General features: G+C 35.4%; 1 protein-coding gene across 2 annotated transcripts in view; it reads right to left on the bottom strand.

Moving 5' to 3' along the window:
• Positions 1-25,895, bottom strand: part of GRM5 (glutamate receptor, metabotropic 5) — a 655,562-nt gene that overhangs the window by 418,660 nt on the left and 211,007 nt on the right. For both annotated transcript variants that reach the window (XM_006895249.1, XM_006895250.1), the window contains exon 3: positions 1,351-1,600. In XM_006895249.1, the coding sequence (XP_006895311.1) occupies positions 1,351-1,600 (250 nt within the window). The remainder of the gene's footprint in view (positions 1-1,350; positions 1,601-25,895) is intronic.

Below are 25,895 nucleotides of genomic sequence, written 5' to 3'. Positions count from 1 at the left end.
TTTCACCATATGGTTATAAAAAAAATACTACTCATTTGTCTTATTAATGTTGAAACAGTAGCAATAGAATTCCTTATTATACACTCACACACACACTTGTGTGTGTGTATATGCATCTGTGTTCTTGTGTATATGAACGATCGAGGATCTAGATGATTTGTTAAGTTTCTTTCTTTCAGTTATGTATAGCCTAGTGACTATGCCACATTTTGTAATTTGAGGACATAGGTTGTTTTGTATTGCTTGGTTTTGTGAAACTAACTGATGCATCATTCCTGTCAAGGAAAGATGATTTCAGACCAAATGTATGACATCAGTAAAGAAAGAATCTCATGGTCTCATACCAAAATAGCCTCAATCTAGTTCCATAAGATCAGACAGAAAGAATTCTATAAAGTATCTGTTATAAAATGTAGCTAAAAAGCTAAGTCTGACCAGAGAAGGTTGGTTAAGCATTGGGAAAAGAAAGCAGCTTTCTTTAATGAGTCATAAAAACCTGTAACAAGTAGATTGAATTTAAATCTTGATAAAAATATTAGGTAAGAGATAGTGTTTCAGGGTTTTCTTTATTTTTACGGGTTGCTTATTGAGAAAAAAATACATAAGCATCTTTTCAAGTCAGAAAATAGAGTGCATTAATCACTTTAAAATCTCAATTTTACTATTTCAGAAATTATGGTCACATATTTAAAATTATAGTGTCATTCTTACAAATTCAGCAACATCAACAAGAATGAGCTCAGTTGTTTCTTCTAATGAATTATTTGAATACTTAAATTCAATCCCTTGAGAAGGTATTTTTTTATAAATTTGCATTGTAATAATGTAGATACAAGTCAAAGTCACAGTACTTTTTAGGTAAAACAATGAGATAATTTTCCACCACTGTTTTCAATGTTGCCACTGAAACCATGTCTGTATTTCTGAGCTCAAAGTCTATGATTCTGTGTAACAAACAATTTAAAAACCAATTTGAACAACAACTTAAAAAAAAAAAACATTTCCCCCCCAAAAGTATAATTTTCTAAAGCAAGTTTGAGAGGTATTTGCTTCTGAAATATATTATTCTAGGATTTAAGAATTTATCTCGTTTCCTTATAGTCATTTTTTGAGGACTTAAGGAAACAAGTATTTTTCATGTGCTGATATCCTTCTAATTTATCAGCATATGATGCACATTACTTTCTCTAATCTTTTCTCTAGTGACTGGTACTTTGCTTTTCAAACCTACTTCCACCCCATAGAGTAAAATCTAAAATTTTTGGAATTATTCACCAAAAGATATCCATCTATGTTGCCAAGTCCATGGTATACCTTTAGTCGTGGACAAGGAAATGTTTTGTCACTTACCTTCCCAACAGCAGAAATTCTCCAGCTAGGCCCAAGCGCCTCATTGCCATCAGTAGACCCCTCACTGTCATGCCTTCACAGAAGCACGCCACCACCCGGGCTTTGGGCAAGTGGCTCCTGAGTTTCTTCAGCAGTTTGTCAAAGCTCTGCTCTCCTGCATTGCTGTAGATTTTGTAGGAGTGTGCAATGCAAATTCCTTCCTTGGCTGACATGTCTTTGAATGCCTCCATTCCACTTTCTCCATAGTTGCCTGCAAGAGAACAGATAAGCAGAGAGGGTCAGTGAAATGATAGTGTGAGATTCATGGGGTGAAATTACAATGGAAAAGCACTGGAGCATGAAGGGTGCTTGATATAGTTGGGTTTACAATCAGAAGACCTGAATTTGAGTTTTGGGTTTGTCACTGACTTTTTCACTTTGGGAAATATACAGTGAAGTTACAATATGCATATATACATCATCAGATATTTCACATTCATTGAGGGAGGTAAATAATGACATCATATATTTCATATCCATTATTGAGGGAAACAAATAACAAAAATGCAGGTAATCAAGGTCTTGCTTTGACTTAAAAGAACATACACTCTTAAGCGTATGGTGATGGAAGACATCAATCTGCGATTCTTTCTACTCTGCCACCCTTTGCTTTTCATCGCATGATCATTACACCCAAGATTTCTATGCTAACATATTTATGAAAGTATATGCTTAATATATAGGTTGTTAATATATTTTATATATGAGTGCATATATTATATGCTAATAAGTAGATTAATTTATGATCGGATCCCAACTGGAAAATTCAAATCCTTGAATTAGACTTTAGTTTTATCACACATAGAGATAGAGATATATAGAGAGAGATGAGATAGAGGTAAGATAGAGATATAAAACATTAAATATAACACAATTAAAATATCATTCTTGGTGACTAAAGGGAACTTAGTGATATGGGGCAACTATTTGTCAAATCCTTTGCAAAATTGGAAAATAGGAACTGATGTTGATAGTCACCTATGCCAAGAAGTGTCCCTTAAACTTTATATATAAGTGATCCCATTTAGTTCTCACAATAGAAAGTTGCCGTAGGTAGTATGACATCCAACATGCAGGTAAGAAAGAGAAGGATACTGCATGTACAGTATAGTTAGAAGACTAACTCCCATCTACAGATCTGTCTAGCATCACACATTCTATTCTTTCTACTTTTCTATGGTTGACTCTTGGAGGTCTTATAAGTCCAAACATATGTATACTCTTCTTCCCCATTTAAAGGTCACAGTGTTTCAATTTTAGATATTTTTGGATGCTCTTCATGATGAAAAGGCCATACAACGCTCATTTTTAAATTGTCAAAATATTAGGACAGATGTAAAGAGAATCCACAGGAAGAATCTTGAGGGCTATTGCAAGACAGCTCAGCTGAGAAACATTATTACCTAGATCTAAAAATTTAAATTTTATCAGGAAGTGTAGATCTTAAAACATATTATATAGGGTTCACTACATGATTGTAAGACACCAAAACCCAAACTTTTGTCATGGAGTTGATTCTGACTCATGTATTACTGAGTCTTTGACATAACGTGTTACAAAGCACTGGTGGTAGAGTCTCTAGGAAACTGTGCTGCTAACCGTGAGTGGTGCGTGGCTCTCATAGCTGGAATCCTTTTTAATATGGAAAAAAAGAGGATGCTGTAGATTGTATTCCTCAAAATATATGTCTGTAATAACAATGTGGAATATATTTTAATGATTCCCTATGATCTAATAAGCCATATTTTATAATGAACCCCCTTAACTTGATAGGTCATGATTCTCTACACTACAATAAACAAATTTTGTAATAAGCTCCCATGATTTAATACTCTCAAACTCATTGCTACACAATTGGAACTTACTCATAGCTGACCGTGCAATGCTTTTAGAATCTGTAAATTGCCTAGGAGCAGATAACTTCTCTTCCTCTCAAGGAATTTTGGGTGGATTTGAACCATCAGAGACACACCATTTTTAGGTTAGCAGCACAACTTCCTATGAACTATGCCATCAGAGTTCCCCTATGATATAATAAGCAAGGTGAAAAATGCTCAAGGTTATTAAGATAAGAACATAATATCACTTAATGTCATTAAGTATACTAAGGTAAGATCTGAATATCACCAAGGAGGAGTTCCTAGAAATGGAGTTTAGCCTTTGGTCTAAGATCCTGCACCTGGATGCTCCCCAAGGTATGGAAAGCAGAAGTGCTCCTCCAAGGTAAAGATGGTAAAACGTTCATATTTTGAACTTGCAGCTATTGAAGCCTACTCTTTGGGAAGGGAAATTATGCTTGGAAAGAAGGAGGATCAGAGAAGGAGAGGAGGATCCCCAAGGAGACAGAATGACAATGACACAGTGACTTCAGCAAGGGGCTCTAGTTGTCAGAGATGTTGATTGCATAGGGCAGGACAGGGTTCAGGTTAGCTATTCATAGGTCACTATGAGTCCTACTTGGCATGAAGGCACCTAACAAGAACAATGACAACAATGTATAATATATCCAAGGAATGTGAGGCTTACAAATTCAGAAAGAAACACAAACCTCCTTCAAGTCGACAAGTATAAAGTTTCCCTCTATGATTATCATTCAATGGTAAAGAAAGTCCAAGTTAAAACTTTAGTGAAGACATTGGCAAAAATAAGTCCCCAGGAATTGATGGGATACCAACCGACTTGTTTCCATTAACAGATGCAGCCCTGGATACACTCATCAGTCTATGCCAGGAAATTCTACACAACTGATTGGAAGAGGTCCGTATTTGTTCCCATTGCTAAGAAAGGTGGTCCAATAGAATGTAGAAACTATTGAACAAACAACAAAACAAAAAAAAAAGAAATAACCACCAAACACTCCAAATATTACATATTTAATTCAGTCACCTAGGTTTAGAACACTATATATAAAATATTATTTATGGGAATGAAAACCAGAGGTATATTATAATAAAAATACATATTAAGTGGTTTGTTGAATGACAATATGTTATATTTGTGACCTTTTTCTTCTAGTTGCCAGGAATAGAACTAAAAAAAGAAGTTTGGTCTTAAGAAAAAAGGTATGATCATATGAATTTGCATATGCTAAAGGATATAAAATCAAATAAGTGCAAACAAAATCATGACCATTATAACTTTCATTAATGCCAATTAATATTTGGAAGTTGTTATAATACAGTTATCAATAGTAATAGAAATATCAGATGTTAACAAAACAGAATTCTAGAATATACTCAATAAATGCAGTTTCTTCCCTTTAATATAGAAGTAAATGCTGACACAAAGAATGAAGAGAGAAAAAAGAAACCAAGAGAAGAATGTGATTTTATTTTCTTGTATGCCAACTATGTGAACTACTAATGTAAGGAGTGAAAAGATTACTTGATTTTTGGTAACATAAGGCAGTCATATAGAAATGTAATGTGTGTGTGTGTGTGTGTGTGTGTGTGTGTGTGTGTGTGTGTAGGGGTAATACGTGAAGACGACTACATACTGTACAACGTCATTGTAAAAAGCTAGCAGTAAAAAGAAGAGAAAGCAGCATGATGGTAACAAAGAAAATATAAGAATGAACTTTAGGGCAAATGAACCTTATGTAATTGCTTAGCATATAGTATAGCACAGAATACAAATATATGGTCATTGTTCCATCAGGTTTTTGATAAGTCATTCTTAACTCATTGCTGTTGAGTCAGAACAAATTCATAGCTGATACTTCTTTAGATTTCTGAGGCCATAAATTTTGTGGGAATAGAAATCCCCATCTTTCTCTCATGGAGCCATGGAGAGGTTGAAATCTTTGGGGTTAGTTTACTTAAGACAGACTCCATCTTCCACCAGAACTAACCATTTTAAGAGTAATAGTTGACAACATCAAATTTAAGGGAATAGAACTCTAATATTAACCCTACAAGTGGAAATATTTATTTATTAGTACAGATGTCAAAACTGACCAAAGAATGGGTGAGAAACAAGAAAAATAATATATTTTCTGTTATCTTTTTAAAAAAGAGAATTTTGAACTGACAATAGTTCAAATACATCATCATATAAATCAATTTACCCTACAATGTAGCTATTTCAAATAGTTACAGATAAAGTACTAACATAAAAAAATTTGCGGAGATGTCAAAGCCACAAAATGGAAGAGCTGATATTCAACTTTGATTTGCCAAGATATTATTTTCTTATAGTATGTTTTTCTTTTCAAGCCACTAGGTGAGGATTACTCATTTGCTTGTTGGATTAAGTCAAAGACACTCTTGGTTTTGATCCGTGCTGCCAAGTTACCTGTGACTCATAGCAACACTATGTACATTAGCCCTGAATCCTGCCCTATACTGAGCCACTCTTAACCTCTCCAACAAACCTAATCCCATTTCTCCAGTAACTGAATCAATCCATCTCATCCTGGGTCTTCCTCTCCTGCACTGCCCTTCCACCCTTCCAAGCATGATGTCCTTCTTGAAGGACTGGTCCCTCCTGGCCGAAGTACGTGAGACAGAGCTTCAAAATCCTTGCCGTCAGAGAGAGAGCAGCTTTCTTTCACTCTGTCCTGGACAGATCTGTTTGTTCTCCTGGCAGTCCACAGTATGTTCAACAATCTTTTCCAACACCAAAATTCAAAGGCATCAATTCTTCTTCTATCACCCCTATTCATTGTTAAGCTCTCTGAAGCATAGCAAGTAATTGCAAGGACCATGACCTCTTGTATTTAACGTTTAATGCTTTATTTAAGCCCCATTTCAGATGTTTTAGAATGAATTAATTTTAGTAAATGTATAGGGCAGACTTCAAAAATACACTCTTGCCTGACTCACAGAAACACCATAGACATGCAGGATTTAGCATTCAATTATCTAATCTACATGAGATTAAAGAATTGATGTTCAAGTTTCAAGGCCTTCCCACAAATTGTTGTTACTGATGGTAGGTGCTATGGATTCATGTAGGACATAAATAACCCTATTAATAACTGAACTGAACTTTGTCTTATCCTGTGTTATCCTCACAATCTCTGACACACTCAAGGACATTTCCAGTTACTGTGTCAAACCACCTAGTTAAGGCTCTTCCTCTCTTTCACTACCCCTCCACCTTTCCACGTCTTTCTCCAAGGAATAATCTCTCCTAGCAATATGTCCAATAATGTGAGTTAAAGCTTCATCATCTTTGCCTCCAAGCAGTGCTCTAACTGCACCTTCTCTAAGACGTATGTTTGTTCTTTTGGTCATCCATGAGATCTTCAGTAATCTTCTCCAACACCACAGTTCAAATGCACCAATTCTTCTTCAGTCATCTTTAGACACTGTATGGCCCTCAGATACATAGCAAGTGGCTGAAAAGACCGAGATCTGAATCTGGAGAAACTTTGTCCTCAAATTGACAGTATACTCCAACATTGTGGAGAAGTCCTTGCATTTGCCCATGAGATAGAGACTGGTACAGCCAAATGAAAGGTATAAGGTTCTAATCTAGCTTTTCTGGAGTAAAAAGATGGACAATCTCTACACCAATTTAAACCCTCTGAACACCAGCTGTAGGGTCAGCCATGAGTCTATTCTGGTTCAACAGTAATAAAGAATTTTTTATAAAGTCTCATAAAATTAGAAGATGGTTCTTTAAAATAGATCTTAATTACTAGAGTATTGGTTACTAATGTAACTAAGGTATTAGTTACTAAATTAAATCTTTGATGAGAATGAGGGAGAGCTTCAGTGAGACAAAGACAAAAATTATTTTGATATTAAAAATTCTACAGCATTTTAAATTTTATCTCCTTGCTATTATAGTTTGAGATGCAGAAATGAATTTTAATAATCAACAAAATATATAAAACAGACTATTTTTTTCTATCTAGCTATTCTTTTTTAAAGCAAAATAAGTTGAGACAGAAGTTATGACCCAGTTTCCTCCTCTAGCCCTCTTGCCTTCAACTTCGTTCTACTTTTTCCGTAAGCTGCCAACTTCACAGCTGAAGCCTGCAATGCATGTCTCATTAGGAGTGATTCCACTTCCACAGGAAGGACAAATTTCTATATAGAACTGTGTGTCAATGGGTCAGGTAGGTTGGTGAGTTATTAATTTTCCTTCTGCTTTAGCTCACTAGACATCACTGAACTTTGATTCTAACTGGATCTGATGACAACCCAAAACGTCCCTATCACCAGCGGAAGGCAGAAATCTGCTGCAGCACAGCCAGAGCTAGTCAAGCTTGACAGTCTTTGCTGAAAAGAAATAGTTTCTTTGACAGCAGCTCCCTAGCCTGCCGCCACCTTCTCCAGTTTAAATCTACATTGTGTGGGTCCTGCAAATGCCAGATTCCCTCTGGAAAGGCTCAGTATCTCTTTACAAGTCCTGAGAGGAGGGACTCAATTTGGGAATATCTGTCTGAACCATCATGTGCCGCAGGATTCTGAAATACAGTGCGATGGCTTTACTGTCATTGCTGCCAAATTCTGAGATATTTTTCAGGAATGTTTCAACCATGCTGTGTTTGAGGATTATGGTCTTGGCAACTCTATAGTTTAAATTCATGCTGTCCAGAAGGGTAGCCACTAGCCACATGTAGCCATTGAACACTTGGCATGTACCTAGTCTAAATTTAGATGTGCTGTAAGTGATTTGAAAACTCAGCCTGGAAAAAAAAATACTATAAAATAACTCTAATTATTATATAATACTGCAACCTGAAATGATAGTATTTTGATATTTTGAATTCAATATATTCCTAAATTTCACTTTAAAAAAATCAATTATGGCTAGAATTTTGTTAACTCTGATTTATACATACAAAGAGGATTTTCATTTTACACATTTCAAGGTAGAATTCTGGCTTCTGAGAATAGTTTATTACTTGATTATTTTTGTTTTAAATATTTTAATGTTTAATATTTTTCTTAGTCTTGCTGCCTGACTTTTCCCTATATACAGCTCATATCAAATATTATGCAGATCACTAACTATGCCGTTACAATCACTAACTATACATATTGTTGTTGTTGTGTACCGTAGAGTATGAACTGGCCCATAGCTGACCCTCCAGGAGGTTTTCAGAGGCAGTTATTCGCACGGGAGGAGATTGCCCATCCTTCTCCCACAGAGTAGCTGGGGGCCTCGAACCACGTGCTTTCAGCATTGCAGTGTAGCTTCTTACCACTAAACTACCACAAAAACAAAATTCAAACTTGTTGCCATTTAGTCAGTTCTGATGCATAGGATTTCCAAGGTTGTCAGTCTTTATAGAATTTATTTAAGTTCTTTCTCCCATATGGCAGCTGATGGACTCACCCACCTTTCACTTGGCAGCTTAATGCACAAGACCAAGTGGCCAAAAACTCACATACTGCTCAATTTCACACAAAAATCTATTTTTAAAGATATTCTTCCCTACTTAATCCCTAGACATTATTCAAGTTTTAGCTTAAAGTGACGTGTTGTCTTTGCAATCCTATGCAGAGGCCCTCTGCTATGGTATTAGAGGTCTCTGAGGGACACAAAGTATTTATGCTTGAGATCGATAAAAGAGTGGCAAGAAGCTGTGCTGCAATCCCAAATGTGCATGGTTCAAGTCCACCAGCTATTCCGTGGGAGAAAGATGAGCAATCTCCTCCTGTGCAACCAACAGCCTCTGAAAAGCCATGGGAGGATCTGTTATGGGTCACTTCCAACTCGATGGTATACAATAACACACCACCAACAACAACCAACATAAAAGTTAATGGGTTTAAACCCTCTAAGAGGCATAACTAAAGGAAGCTCTGGTGATCTGCTTCCAGAAAGATGGCAGCCAAGAAAATCTTATGCAGTAATTTTATGCTGTAACATATGCAGTTGCCATGAGTGAGAATCAACTGGACGAAGAGTTTTGTTTATTTTCACTATGTTCTCATTTTCCACCTGACTTCTGTATCACAATATTTTTCATATTTTATAACTCTTTAAGAGACTGAATAAAAAATGGCTTACATTTTAATTATTTTTTTATCTTCTATGCATAATTTCTTTTGTTTATAGGGTTGGTACTAGATAGCACTTAAGAACAACATGTAGAAGCCCTTGTCTCCATTTTGGGGTTGGATGAAGCAGCTGGACTCTGTAAGATGATGCTCTTGTTTTGGTTGAGGATCTGTATCAATTGTTTGATTGTTTTTATTTAAGTCTCTTGTTTAGAGTTAACAAGACCTCCTGGAAGGCCTTTTTATTTAAAAGTTAGGCCTGAGGGAAGATATATTTTGATCCGTTGCAACCATATTTTAGAGGAACATATTTCTAAGCCATACAGCACTCTGGTCAATCTGCTGTGATGAGGTAGTCTGGATTTACTATGACACTGAACCTTGTGCCATTTGGGTCTCAAATGCCATCATGGAACAACTGTGCCATAGGTGTGCCAAACATCATAATCGCTACCCATCGTGGAAAGTGTTTGGTGGAGCTCCCAGATTGATTCAAATTTGAAAACAGGAGTGGCATCTACTTCCTAAATCACATGCATCTAGAAACTCTAAGAACTTGGAGAATCTATGATAGTTATAGAAGGGCTTCAGACCTTTTGTTAATAGGGTCACTATGATGTGCTCAACTCCAAGATAATCAGGGACAACAACAACATGCATAAGAAGCCTAAGTACTTGTTAAATTTCTTTAAGAAGGCATTTTTACCAATAAATTACTGTTAAGCATTTACTGTGTAAAACTGTGACAAAAGAGCCACTCTGAGTCATTGTTATATAAATGAACTAAGTGTCACAAAGATAAGATATAATTGATGAAGGTCAATGCAGTTTAGCACAAAGTGTGCTCAACAGAATGAAAAGACTGGAAATTGGAATCTTCCATTTCCCACTGGAGTGATTTCAGGAACAAAATATCACATACACACGTACATCTTAACTTATCTGTTTATGATTTGTAAAATCATATATATTGTAAGAACCCTTTGAGATTTTAGATGTGCTGCCTACATTGCTTTGTTGCTATAATAATTATAAAGAAAACTTCAGCTATTTTCTTCACTGTTGTTGATGAGCTTTGTCAAATGCTACTTGCATTTTTAATATATATTCTAAAACTTGTGGATAATTTTTATGCTAAGTTTCCATGTAAATTTAAAGAGATTTCAAGAGTTAGAATCTCATTACAGAGTTGGAAAAATGGGAAGCTTCTCATTACATATAAAAAAATAGTATTATTGAATCAGTAAAATACCTGAAATTAATTTAACTACAACGTATTCATTCACTCATTGCACTAATATATATTTTGTATCAAATATTGACAACTTTTTTTCAGGTGTTCTACTATGTGTAAAAACTGCTTAGTCTGGTAAAGTATTTTTTTTTGTAAAGTATCTTTTTAAATCACTCATGTAAATTACTTAAAAGTTCCCAAAATTGCATCAACCAAATGTCATGCCTTTCTGCCTTTTCAGGATAAAAACATGAAAGCCAAAATGTTCAAAAGTTCTATTTTAAAGGAATTAAAGTTGTTTGCTAACAGTCTTCAGAAATTTGTGAAGAAGACTTACATTTTCCATTTTATTAAGATTTCTTTTTTTTGTGTGCAAAATTTCCCAGAAGCATCTGTTTTAGGGTAAAATCATAAGCCCATGTTCTGATAGAAAAACTATGAATTTTAGCTCTTCTCTGGAAACATCCAATTTCAAACAACACTACAACATTTTTTCTTTTAAATAAAAAAATAAGTTGCACTAAAATTCTTGCTTAACTGGTGAAGAAAACAAGGACTGGATGGAAGAAGTCTGACCTAGTAACTAGTTTACTAATATTAGATTTTATCGCATGGATCTTTGATTCACTATCTTTTTATTTTATAACATATTTTTTTTGTTTTAATGAATGTTTTCAGACACATTGGATTTATTCATTGTTCCTCCCTGCCGACCCCTCCCCCAGTTGACTTTTCTCTTTGAAAAGTAAAAAAAAAAAATAAATTCTTTCATTTTTATACAATCTTCCCCACCCCACACCCCCAGTCCACTCCACTATGCAGCTTTCATTCTGGACTCTTGTCATGACAATAATACCTAATCAAGTCTTCCTCCTAAACAGTTCTCTCCCTCATCTATTTCAATGCAGTATACATTTTTTATCCCCTTTTAGTTTCCCCCCAACCCTGATGTCTGTCTCGCTTTAAAACAGTAGCACTATGGAGTATTTGTCCTTTTGTGACTTAGATATTTCTCTAAGTGTAATGTCCTCCAGAGACACCCATTCTGTATAGTATTTCATGAGTTCCTTGTTTTCAATGCAGCATAGTATTCCATTGTGTGAATATATCAGAGCTTCTCTGTCCATTTGTTTGCTGATGGGCACTTGGTTGCTTCCAACTCTTTGCTATTGTGAATAAAGCCTCGATAAACATGGGTGTGCATATATCTGCTTGGGTGGCAATTCTAGTATCTTTAGGGTATATTCCCAGTAGTGGAATTGCTGGGTCAAATGGTATTTCTATTTACAATTTTTGAGAAAGCACCATACTGCCTTCCACAGTGGTTGCACAATTTTACACTCCCACCAACTGTGAATACAGGTTCCAGTTTTCTAGCCAGCGTATGTTGTTACCTGTTCTGTTCAATTTTGCTGTTTTTACTGGGTGAGATGAAATCTCATAGTTGTTTTCATGTGCCTGTTGGCCATCTGAATGTCATCTTTGGTAAAGTGTCTGTTCATATCCTGTGCCCATTTTTCAACTTGGTTGTTTATCTTGTTTTGGTGTTCGAGTATTTTATAAATTCTAGATGTAAGTCCCTAATTAGACATGTCATTCCAAATATTTTTTACCCTGTTGGAGAAGTTTTTGGATATGCATAGGGATTTTAATCTTAGAATGTCTCATTCATCTATTTTACCCATTATCTTTAAAAGAAGTCAGTTTGACTATAATCACAGCTAATAAAAACACCATTCCGATCAAGTCAATTCTGATTCACATACAAGGCCGGAGGCATGTGGTGTTGTACAAATAAATAAATGCACCCATCAATTTGCTAATTAGTATAATATTAATAGTCATATACAAGCTGCTGTTAAAATATGTGTGTATGTGTATATATGTGTTTTAATGTATATATTATACTCAATATTGTTAAGTACATTTCTTTAATAAATTAGTATAATGTTACATTGAATCTAGGTAATTTTTACTTTTATATAATAAGAAAACTTAACTCCTATTTCAAAGAACTTATTCACTCAGGATATTCTAGGGCATAACAAAGACTCAACAAGTCAGCTATTAATAATTAATTTTTATAGATCCTTCAATATCCTCAACTTCTTATGTGCTATTCTTTGCTTGATGACCTCCTTCCTTTTTTACAAACCCTCCCCTAGTTGCTGTCCCATTCTTAATGCTTCAATTGCCACATATGGCTCCAAATTATATCTGCAGCTAGGTATACAGTGAATGCCAATTCAATTATTTCAAATGGCTCTTCACAGAAACTTAGAATCACCACTGCTCATTGGGATATGGTGGTGCATGGAGTGCTCAGAAATGCTACTTCACAGTGACACCATTTCAGCGTTGTACACAAGCATAATTCACATCCCAGTTGCCTATGTAGGCACCTCAAAAAGCAAATTAGAGTAAGCATAACCCTTGTCATCAGGGAACTGAATAGCTAAAGCATCATGATTGGATTCACCCAGTGTTTTAATAAAATCACCCATGGTCCAATTCTCCTGTCCTCATTTTGTTGCTAATGAAATCCCAGGATAGTACCAAAGCGATGACATTTTTTCACTCTGCTGCGCTAATATCTGCTGTCTTTCCCACACTCTAACCCTTTAATTGCGCCTTTGGGATATGAGAATGTAGTAAATCATTTGGGATTACCTAACATGCAGGAAGAACAGCTATTCTCTGAAGCATATGGAGGCCAAGCATGTGGCTTATTTCTCCCTTCTCCCTCATGATAGCTACTGTTCATCTAAACTCTCCAGGGTCTCGCTCTGCCAGGAAGAAATCTTTGAAGTAGGAATCTTATCTAGTCCTACCTTTCCATTAAAAGAATAAGTTTTAGGAACAATCCTGGGACTCAGGACTATATTAGCACATAATTGTGTGTGACAACAGTCAGTTATGAACAAAAGAAATGTCCATGAGTTTTAGATTTTAAAAGAACACATTCATGTTTAATAAAAAGAGCTATCTGTCCTACTTCCAGGAATTGCCCCAGTAGATCAGATCTATACCTCTTGTACATCAGATAAAATCCTCTACTTCTCCAGTTGAGATAAGTGCATAATTTCTGATATCATTGTTCAATCCAGAGGGAAAGGATGTAGTAACACTGGATATCTGATCTTTTGTTTGGATTTTTCACACTTAATCTAAATACTCAAGTTCCTCTCTGTTCTATGCAAAAATATAATCCACAAGTGTTCAGTAGCCAGCAGTCTAGCCTCATGAGGAAATGAAGAGAAAGTAAATGAGGAGAGAGTGGAGTTGATCTATCAGTACTGAGAGTTTTCAAATGAATTCCCCATTTCCTTATGCTATGTTTAATTTACATTTCTATTATTTATAACCTAAATGTCCTATTAGTCTAATAAAAATAAGTAAAACTTCTGATAGAAGAATAAAGGTTTTATAGAGGTGATGAGACTTTAATCAGACCACAGAGTCAAGGTGGAAAAACACATACACACAGTAAGGGAGAGACTGACAGACTTTGATAAGTGAAAAATGAGCTCCAGATAAGGAACCGAATTGTGTATGTGACTGTGCTCATATGCTTCTGAATTGTAAGATCCATGCAGGTTAACAAGGAGAGGAAGAACCAAATAATCAGTGAGATTTCAGAGGCAGGCAGAGTGTTGTAACCTAACACAGAAGGTAGTAAAGACACTCTATAGGCAATCTCCTACTGTGGGAGCTACTACTTCAGAAACCTACTGGAGGGTCAATTAAGGGTTTAAAAATAATGTTTCAAGCAAAAGTGGCAGGGTGTTTACAGATCTTTGACAATGGTTTGGAGGAATGACTAAAAGTAAGGATGTAGTGAGAAAGATCCAGTGAGATGCTGCTGGAGATGATGAGGGCCTGAAAAGGGACAGAGACTGCTGAAATGGAAAAGAAAAGTAAGCATAACAATGCTTAGAAGGAGAAAACCTTGTGTTTGGCCTTGAACTTTAGGATTATGTGATACAGAGAAAGAGTTAGATAGTATTTCACAGTTTCTTTCTCCAAACCTATTCAATCAGTATAATGAGCAAATACGTGTGTGTGTGTGTGTGTGTGTGTGTATATATAATTTTTAATCTGGACCGTATGAAAAAGAGTGTAGCATGAGGATCCAAGGGAGACTCATCAGCAACCTGTGTTATGCCGATGACAACAACCTTGCTTACTAAAAATGAGGGGGACTTGAAGTACTTGCTACAGAAGATCAAATGCTGCAGCCTTAGGTATGGATTGCATCTCATTATGAAGAAAACAAAAGTTCTCACTACAAGACCACCAATAAACGTTATAATATATGGAGAAAGGATTGAAGCTGTCAGTGGTTTCATCTCGCTTGGCTCAACAATCAATACCTTTGGTACCAGAACTCAGGAAATCAGGTGTATTGTATTAGATAATACAGGGAGTTCTTCTAAATATTGAAAAACAATGAAGTCAATTTTAAAAGTAAAGAGTGCCTGGTTCAGGTAATGATAGTCTCATTCACTTGTTAGGCATTGTAAAGCTAGACAATGAATAAGGATGACAGAAGAATGATGTCTTTGAATTGTGGTATGGGAGAAGAGTACTGAATATCATGTGGACTGTCAAGAGAAGAAACAGATAGGTCTTGAATAGTGCTACCAGAATGCTCTTTAGAGGAAAAGTTGGTGAAGCCTCATCTTACATTATTTGGACATGTAGCTAGGTGAAGTTATTCCTTGGAAAAAGACATCATGCTTGGAAAGATGGATGACCAAGAAAGGATGGGAAGTCTCTAAATGAGAGACTCCAAATGACAGGGTGAGTGTAGCAATGGGCTCTAGTGTGTTAGAGATGATGGGGATAGGTAGGGGTAAGATTCAGGTTAGCTGTTCATAGAGATGCTGTGAGTTATACTCATCTCAACGATAATCTAATAATAACAACAACAAGACCAACAGTAAAACTAGCAGATAAGATAGCTGGGTGATGAGACTGGTGATTTGGACACCTTGATTGCTACAGGTCATCCACCTGAAGATATTTCAGACTTGAATATGAATTTAGTACAAATGATCCCATCATAAAACTTGGAAGGAAATGATAATTTTGTGGTAACACACTGAAGTGTAATGGAACACAAAATCAAACTGAATGAAGGTAAAGTCAAATGAGGAATGAGGAAAAAAATATGAGTATATGTTTAAGAGAAACATGCAATTAAAGGATGTAAAAATTGTTGGCCTAGTGCTAAAAATTCTGCACTACAATTCTAATGGCATGTGGTTTGAATCCACCAGCTACTCTGCAGAAGGTTGTGCAATCTCCTCACATGAGATTAGCGGCCTTGGAAAACCAATTGGAGGGTCAGCTATGGGTCAGTTCTGATGTTATGGCACACAACAGCAAAATTTTAAAAGACCTTTGAAAGATTTCACACATACATTCTCTCAAATGCTTGAGACAATCCAATAGAATATCAAGTATTAACCTTATACTCTAGATAAAGATATTAAAGTTTCCTAAGACATGTACCAATTAAAAGATACAGAATTAGGACTTAAAACCAATTGTAATGACAAATTGCATCCATTTATACATACTGACTGAAAGAGACCCTTGATTAATGAGACCTAGAAATTGACTCAGCTTGACATAACTGAAGGAAGGGCATCAGACAAAGTGGGCTATGACGTGTATCTGGGTCAACTCAGTGTAACATTGGGACACAGAGCAAACTTCAGAAAGCCAAAGGTTGAGAAATGGGAGACAGGATGAGAATTTGTAGATGACAAACTCTAGTACATGGAGTAAAAAGGAAGGAGAGAGCCAATCAAAGTCAGATGAGTCTATATCTGAGGATATTGAAATATTAGGATATTATTGTGCATGTGTTTTTCCATTATTCTGAGCCATTTAAAATACCGGGGTAGGGGATAATTTACAGTTATTTAAGAAATAGATGTAATTTTAAACTAAGTGACTATATTATTTTTTCCCAGGCTATAAAGAAAATACTGCCTAAGAACTGTGGACTTCTGGTGGCTTAGTGGTGAGGAGTTGCACTGCCAATCCAAAGACATGTGATTCTAATCCACCAATTGTTCCACAGACGAAAACTGGACAACCTCTCCCATGCAATTCACTGTCTCTCAATCCACTCCTGGAGTGTCAGGCAGGAGTTGGTTCTAACTCAATGGTACATAACAACTAAAACTATAGTCATGAGGTAACAAAATGTCCTGTGTACTTTTGTAGTTGTTGTTGCTGCTGTTAAGTGTCACCAAGTTGAGCGAAACTCCCTGCACCCCTATGAACAAAAGACTCGAATCCTGTTCTATACCTATCATTGTTTCTCTGTGTTCATAGAGTTTCTAAAGACATGTGGTTTAGGGTATGGATGTCACTCCTGCTTCCAAAATGGAATCAATCTGGGAGTCATACCAAACATTGTCCATGTTGAGTAACCATTATGGCATTTAACACACCAATGGCACAGTGTTCAGCATCACAGCAACCCCAAGTTACTTCAGTACAGGAAACTGACAGATCATTGCTGCACCACTTAGAAGAATGTTCATACCAAACACAATTAATACCCCTTTCACATTTTAAATACAAGGTCTGCCCACCAGGTCCTGGCTGACTCTAAACCAAGAGACTTCCTAATATTAAGCCCAAATCTTATCATCTAGTCAATTCTAACTGACAGCGACACTATAGGACAGAATAGAAATACTCTAAGAGTTTCCAAGACTCTAACTCTTTAAAGAAGCAGAATGCCATTATCTTTCTTCAGGGGAATAGCTAAGTGCCCAATGTTAGATTAGACATTTAAATGTTTACTAACCCACTGTGCCACCAGGGCTCCTAATAACTAATACACAGATAAAAATTTGAAATTCAGAAGAGTTCGCTTTTGGCAAAGGTCATATATCTAATTAATATGAAGACTATTGGAAAACACCAACTACTTTTTCTACTCTATTACACAGAAATTTATAAGTTGAATAATTATTTTCTTATTAGGAAAACCTTCATATTCATTTTGAAGAAAAATTAAAATGACAGAAATGGAGATAGTCATATTATTTATGACTGTCAAAGCATTCTTGAAAATAATTTTGAATGAAAGAGAATGCTATATAAATATCAGCAAATATGGAAAAAAGAATAACCAGAAATATAATTCATAGTTAAGGAATAAAAGTAACATGGTACAGTGAAAACTAAAAACAAACATGTAATGCAGTAATTGAAACCATTCAAGAATTATAAAACAAGAATAACTTAAAATCTGCATTTAATTGGTCAGTCTCCTAAAGCCTAAGTTATAATTTATGATGACTCTATTTTCAAAGATAGATTTTTTAGCATAGAAAAAATTTCACATTAATTAAAGATCTTTATAAAAATCAGAGCAACACATATAAATTATCTTAAATACATTTTATAACAAAACATTTCTATAATCTTCTACCCTAGTGACATCACACTTGGGAGGATGGAAGGACAGCTCAAGAGAGGAAGACCCTCGATGAGAAGGATCAAGTCAGTAACTGGGGTAATGGGGGTGGGTATGTCAGAGACAATAAGATTGGCACTGGATTGAGCAAGATTTAGGACTGTCGTCCATAGGGTCGCTATGAGTCTCAGGTGACTGGACAGCACATAACAAAAATAATATCATAGTGGTAATAAGTTGCACTGCAATCCCAAAGGCATACAGATCAAATTCACTAACTACTGTATGGGAGAAAGACAGTCTCAACCTGTATTATCATTAACTGCCTCTGAAACCTCACTGTAGAGTCAGCTGTGTTGGTTCTGACTTGATAACAAATAACATGCTGATTATAACGATAATGGAACTTTTTTCCATGTATTTTATTGGTGTTATTATGTGCCTTTATGTATGACACTCCTCTATCTTGAGCCAATTTCATATTCCCTGACATAACTACCCCCATTATCCCAGTCACTGAGTAAATCCATCTCATCCAGGTTCTTCCTTTCCTTTGCCGGCCCTCCATCTTTCCAAGAATCATGTCCCTCTCCAAGGAATAGGCCCTCCTAGCAACATGCCCAAATATGTGAGGCAAAGCCTCACCATCTTTGCCTCCGAAGAGCACTCTGGCTGTATCCTCTTCATGATATATTAGATTGTTCTTTTGACAATCCATGGGATGTTCAGTGCTATTCTGCAGCACTACAGCTCAAAGCATCAACTCATTATCCATCTTTCAGATGTATAGCAAGTGTTCAGAAAGACCATGGTCTGAAGCAGATGCAAATTAGCCCTCAAACTGACATCATTACTCCTCAATAATTTGGAGAGGTCACTAACTGCAGACTTTCCTAGTGCAATGCATGTCCTTATTTCCTGACTGCTGGTATCAAGAGGGGTATTTGTGAATCCAAGTAAGATGAAATTATTGACCCTATGTATGAACAAAAGATCTGAGCCCTTTCCTTTCTGTGTCATACTCACACTTTGACACACAAGAGCCCACTACAGCAGTCACCATGTCAATGCACCTGGTTGAGGGTCTTCCTCTCCTTTCCTGACCCTCCTGCCTTCCCAGCATCATATCCTTCCCCAAATTATAGACCCTCTTAGCAACATGCTCAAAGTATATGAGATGAAGCCCCATCATCCTTGCCTCCAAAGAGCACTCTGACTGCTGCCTCTCCAAGATACAATTTTTTTTCAGTGCTCTTCTCCAACACCACAGCTCATAGCTGTCAGTTTTTCTCTTGTCCTTATTCATTGTCCAGATCTCTGATGCTTAGCAAGTAATCTGAAAGACTATGGCCTGAACAGATGCACCTTCGTTTTCAAACTGACATCATTACTTCTCAGTAATATGGAAAGGTCCCTAACTTCAGATTTTGCTAGTGCAATGCATCTATTTTCTGACTGCTGGTACCAATGGTGTTAATAGTGGATCCAAGCAAAATGAAGCTGTTGACAGTTTCAATCTCTTCTCCATCCACAATAATGTTGTCTATTGGTCCAGTGGCAAGAATCTTTGTTTTATTGACACAGAGAAGCAATCCATATTGAAGGCTGCATTCCTTCATCTTCTGCAACAAGTTCTTCAAATTTTCCTCACATTCAGTAAACAAGGTTATGTCATCTGCGTAACACAGGTTATTGATGTATCTCCTCAGATTATGATCCCGCAGTCCTCTTTGTAGAGTTCAGTTTCTAATTAGTTCTGGGTAGAGATTGAAAAAGTATGGAGAGAGAATACAATTCTGACACAGTGCCTTCTTAATTTTAAACCATAAGTGTTCCCCTGCTCTGTTTGTACAACAGCCTCCTGGTCCAGGTATAGGTTTCACATGAACACAATAAATGATCTGAGACTTCCATGCTTCACAATGTCAGCAACAACTTGTTATATGATCCATAGAGTCAAATGTCTTTGCATAGTTAATAAATTATAAATAGACACTCTTCTGCTCTTCTGGTAATTCTCTACTTTCAGGCAGGATCCAGCTGATATCACCAATGGTATTCCTAGTACCACAGTCTCAATCCTGCTAGAACTTCTGGCAGTTCTCTATCTATATACTGTGCTAGCTGCTGTTGGGGTTTATTTGTTTCTGTTGGGTTGTTTTTATTGTCTTCAGCAATATTTTACTTATTATCCATTAGTTTCCATATTGTGTTGGATCTCCTTTTTTGGGAATGGGAACAAATATGTATTTCTTCCAAGCCATTGGCCAGACAGCAGTCCTTCAAATTTCCTGCCATAAACTGATAAGCACATCCAAAACTGCATCTGTTAGTTGACACAAGTAAATTGGTATTCCATCAATTCCTGAGGCCTTATTTTTTTGGTAAATGCCTTCAGTGTGGCTTCTACTTCCTCTTTCATTACCATTGGTTCCTGTTTATATGGTACTTCCTGTGCTTTTTCAGTGTCAGTTCTCTTTAGTCTGACATCCATTTCAGTTTGATCCTGTTTTTGTAATGTTTTTCTTTCTTCATGGATGATATCCTTGATATAATCTTACAACTCATCTGGTCTTCAATCATTGGTGTGTTTAATGCCTGAAACCTATTCCTAAAATGGCCTTGAAATTCAGATGGAATAGACTCAAAATCATATTTGATTCTTGTGGACTTATTTTCTTGCCTCAATTTGAACTTGCATATGAGTAATTAAATAGTCTGACCCACAGTCCGCCCCATCCTAGTTTTGACTGCTGATATTGAGCTTCTGTAATGATTATCTCCCACAAATGTAGTCAGTCAGATTCCTATGCAGCCTAAGAGATAAGATGCATTTGCCATGAATAAATTATTGAAAATACAAATTTAATCATTCTGTTTTCTGTTTCTTGTCTATCACCAAGGCCATATTTTACAACTACTATTGCTTCTTCATGGTTTCCAGTCATGGAACTTTTTCCTTCCAGTCACCAATTATCATTAACACATCTTGATTGCATGTTTGGTCAATTTTGGATGGTAAGATTTGGTAAAAATTCTCAGTTTCTTCCTCTTTGGCTCTAGATAAATGGACATATACTTGAATTATCATTATGTTAACTTGTCTACATATGGATAATATCCTATCTCTCACATTCAGGATACAACTTTAAAGTGACTTTTTTACTATGAATGCAACACCATTTTTCTTCAGCTTTTCACTCCCAGCATAATATGTATGATAGTATATGATTATCTGATTCAAAGTAGTCAAAGCTGGTCCATCTCATCTCACTAAATGCCTAATACTAATCACTAATGCTCATATGTTACATTTAATTATTAACAATTTCCAGTTTACTAACATTCAAGCTATGTGCATAGCATGTTCCAATTATTATTCAATATTGTAATTTTTCCTCGTTTCAACTGACTTAACACATTCCCACAAATGACAGCAAATGTGTTTCTAAGTACGGTCGTCAATTTGAAAGTGTGTGGCAAGTGTTAATCTGGTCTCTACCATTATAGTACTAAAACTATCCATGGTCCTCTAGTGTTCATAGGGTTTTCAAAACCGTATTATTTAAGAAATGAATAGTTAATCCTGCTTCCTAGTCTATCTTAATCTGGGAGCTATCTACAAATAGTTCTGTCCTGCAGAAGGTGGAACCACGTTTCTCCTTGAAGGCAAGAATTTTGAAGCTTTGGCTCACATATTTGGCGCATGTTTTGAGGAGGGACCAAAGCTTGGTGAAGAGTATCATCTTTGGAAGGGTGGAGGGACAATGCAGGGGAGGAAGACCCTGGAGGAGATGAATTGACACAGTGACTGGGGTAACTGGGGCAAGTATGTCAGAGACAGTGAGATTGGCTCAGGATAAGATAGAATTCAGATCTACTTTACATAAAGTGGCTTGAGCTGCAGGTGACTCAATAGCACATAAGAACAACAAATCCAGTTATGCCAGCATCATTCGTTGAAGAGGTTGTCATTTCCCAATTTGGTAGGTTTAATTTCTTTGTCGAGTATCACTTGACTATAGATATGGGTTAATTGTTGAGTTCCTTATTCTTTTATATTGTTCTATGTGCCTGCCCATGTACCAGTACCATGTTGTTTTAGTTATTACAGCTGTGTAGTAAGTATTGAGATGAGGCAGTGCTATGTCTTCTATGTCAATCTTGATTTTCAGAAGTATTAAGCATTATATTTACTTATGTTTTGTCTTTCCTATAGGACTATAAATTTTATGAACTATTGAGTCTTGTAATTATGTAAATGGTCTTGATTAAAGTTTAATGAATAGATCAGAGTTAGAAGACCTTTTTGTCAAGTTCTGGCTCAGTCTCTCTGTCCCTTTACCTTTCCCAGCAGAATGTCTTTTCCCAGGCAATGGCCCTTCCTGATGACTTGTCTAAAGTACGGCAGACAAAGTCCACCATCCATGCCTCTAAGGAGTGTTCTGGTTGCTCTTCCTCCAAGACAGAATTATTTGGTTTTTGGTAGTCAATTAGATATTCAATAGTCTTATCCAACACAATTCAAAGGCATTTCTGTGATGAACCAATCTAGTTTAAATAGATTACACACAAGGATGAGTTAAAAGGAACAAAATATAAGCAATATAAAAATTTGATTATAGAGTTATTCAGAGTTTCTGGAACTTGGTCATATACCACACAAAATCTAAAACAATAAACTATTCTGAGTTGGTAACCTTTTTATGAAGATCCTCTTTATGAACACATAAATGTATGCCTTTGTGCAGAATAAGAGAATGTATATAACAAAAGAATGTTAAAAGGCTTAAAATCAGGACAGATGGTATCAGGGTTGTACCCTTTCTTCATATCTATTCAATCTTTATATTGATAAAATCATTCAAGTAGCTTGACTTTATGAACAAGAAAGTGGAATCAGGATTTGAGTAATACTCATCAACCTGTGTTATGCAGCTATGGAAAATTTTTGGCAGAAAAGTAAAGAGGATCAACGACTATATACTTCAGTACATGAATTACATTTTAACCTCAAGAAAACAGAAGTTATTACAATTGGATCAATGTGTAATGCCATGATAGAAAGTGAAGGATTGTAGTTGTCAAAATTTCCATTTTCTTATATCCACAAATAACATCCATGATAATAACAGTTGAGAAATCAAATGATATGTTACATAGCGTTAATCTTCTGCAAAGGACTTGTCCAAAATGCTAAAGAGCAAGAATTCCAATTTTTAAGTAGTAGTAAAACTTGATCCAAACCATGGCATTTTCAGTTGTCTTTATGCATCTGAAAGGTGGAAAATGAAGGATAACTGAAGAAAAATCAGTGCCCTGGAGACTTATAAAATTTGCACAAAAATTCTATTCTATACAACTAATAATTTTCAAAAATCTTCAGAGGATAAATGGAAATCTATACTCAGACACATCATAGTTAAAAAATTCATAAGGTATAAAGCGATAGTCTTTTAAGCAGCAACATAAAAGTTAATAATCATATACAAGAAAACTGACAATAAGATTGAATAGTTGACTTTTTCATCAGAAACATTGAATGATCAATGACAGTAGGGCAGCTTTCCAAGTGCTAAAATAAAACACTTAAAATGTTCTCAACCAGGAACATGTTTTAAAAATTAATAATTTATTTAATTAATCTTTAATTTAGAAAAAAATTAAACTTTCATTTATTTAATCTAAAAGAAATCTTGTAAAAATTGAGGCAAAAGTAAAATTTCTTTTTTTATCCCCTAGATAAATAGAGATAATATGTTGTTAGTGGACTTTACTCAAGAAAATACCAAAGGAATTTTCTCAGACTGAAAGCATTGACACTAGACAATAACTTAATCCCACAAAGAATAAAATCAAAACAAAAACAAAGATTTCTAGTAAAGTAATAATGTAAGTAATAAAAAATATAATCACTCATTTTCTTTTTTGTCTTTTAATTGGTTTAACAAATTTCTAAAACAAAATCCATAAAAATGATATTTTTTTCTTTATGTAACACATAGAAAAGTAATACATTTGATAACAACAATCAAAAAGGATGGAGGAAAACTTAAAATGGAGATAAGAAATAACACCAGATAGTAACTCTAATTTATATGAAGAAATGCAGATAAACAAAAATTGTCAACTAAATTAAAACATAATAACTCTTCTATAAATAGTCATTCTCTCCTGTTTTTTTGGTAAGACATGAAATTATATATGACATAATTATAACAATATACTGTTGATCCGTGACAAACGGACATATGTACAAGAATAATAGCACACAACATGAGGGAAAACAAAAGTGTGTAAGAATTTCTTTGTCTCATTGAAATTAGTAAATAAGAATATCAAGTAAGTTCTAATAACTTTATATGGTGTAAACTCTAGAATATCATAAGGAAACTTTAAATTTTTAAAAAGATTGACTTATTCTTCTAAATAACAATGCCTTTGGGTTGAGAAAAATCAATCTATGAAACAAAATCATGTAAGGAAGATCTCTGACCTATACGTTGTTATCTGCTGTCAAGTTGGAACTCATAGCTAACACTCGAATAGGTTTTCAGAGGTTGGAAATTACATGAAAGTAGATTTCCCACCTTTCTCCATTAAATACCTAATGGATCCAAACCATTGGCCATTAAGTTCACAAATACAACTCTTTACCACTATAACATAAAGCATCCCAGGAGCTATATATTCCTCAAGAAATACTTTAGCGTCCAGATAAGGAGCCATGCATTTTTTCCAAGCTCAGAAGTGAAATATAATTTGAAGATTATTTTAAAAAGAAAAATTAAAGTCACTATATTTTTTTTTGTTGTTGAGTAGCATAGAGCCAGAACTTATGGTGGGTTTTTAGAGACAGTTAATAGTATGGGAGGAGATTGGCCCAGTCTTTTTCCTTGCAACAACTGATGGCCTTGAACTGCATGCATTAAGGATTGAAGCATAGTTTCTTGCCACTAGGCTGTAGAGTAATAAAAAGTTATGAAACTTTGAAAATTCTTACTCAACAAAATTGCAGGATTTATGAATGTGAGCTTTGGCTTCAGGCTCACTAAAATTTTTCAACTCTACTTAACAGTTCCAAATCATACCATGGCACCTAACAACAACATAACAATTTCAGTAAAAAAATCGGTTTAGGTAACACTAAAAAATGGTTGGGTGGTAACTATTTCTCACGTATTCCAGTATGACTCAATAATACATTAATGATTTGTGCAAGGTGACTTAGTGATGAGGAATTGTGTTGTCAACCCAAAGGTACACTGTTTGAATCCACCTGTTTCTCTGTAGGAAAAAGATGTACAATCTCTTTCAACACCATTTACTACTTTTAAACACCTACTGGAGAGTCAGCTATGGGTCAGGTATGATTCAGTGGCACAAAGAAAGCAAAAACTTTCAGTATTACCTATTATAAATGGAATGTTAATGTAAACTGTGAATTATAAAGAGTACGCAATTAACTGTTTAACACGTTACCACAAATGACAGCAAATGCGTTTCTAAGCACGGTAGTCAATTTAAAGTGTGCGGCAATGTGTTAAAAGGGATATATGAATGTGTATTCTTGTCATTACAGATGTCTGAGTGAAAGCTGCATAGTGGAATGGACTCCTTTTCAAGGAGAAGAGTGAATTGGGAGAGGGGGTGGGTAGGGAGAAAAGTGCAACAATGAATGACTGGAAACCCTAAGTCTCTTTAAACTTTCATTAAAATTAATATAAAAAATGGGGAAAAGTTTGTAATTAGCTATTAACTAGTATCCTTAAAACAAATTACTATGCTTATTTAGAAAGGAAAATAAAATCAGAAACAAATTTTACAATCATCTAATTATTGTTTTAATTTACATATCTCTGGT

The sequence above is a fragment of the Elephantulus edwardii genome, unplaced genomic scaffold, assembly GCF_000299155.1.
Source record: "Elephantulus edwardii isolate Elephantulus edwardi_28Jun2011 unplaced genomic scaffold, EleEdw1.0 scaffold00163, whole genome shotgun sequence".
Lineage (NCBI taxonomy): Eukaryota > Metazoa > Chordata > Mammalia > Macroscelidea > Macroscelididae > Elephantulus > Elephantulus edwardii.
Note: the sequence above shows the minus strand (reverse complement) of the source record. Positions and strands in the feature narration are given on the sequence as shown.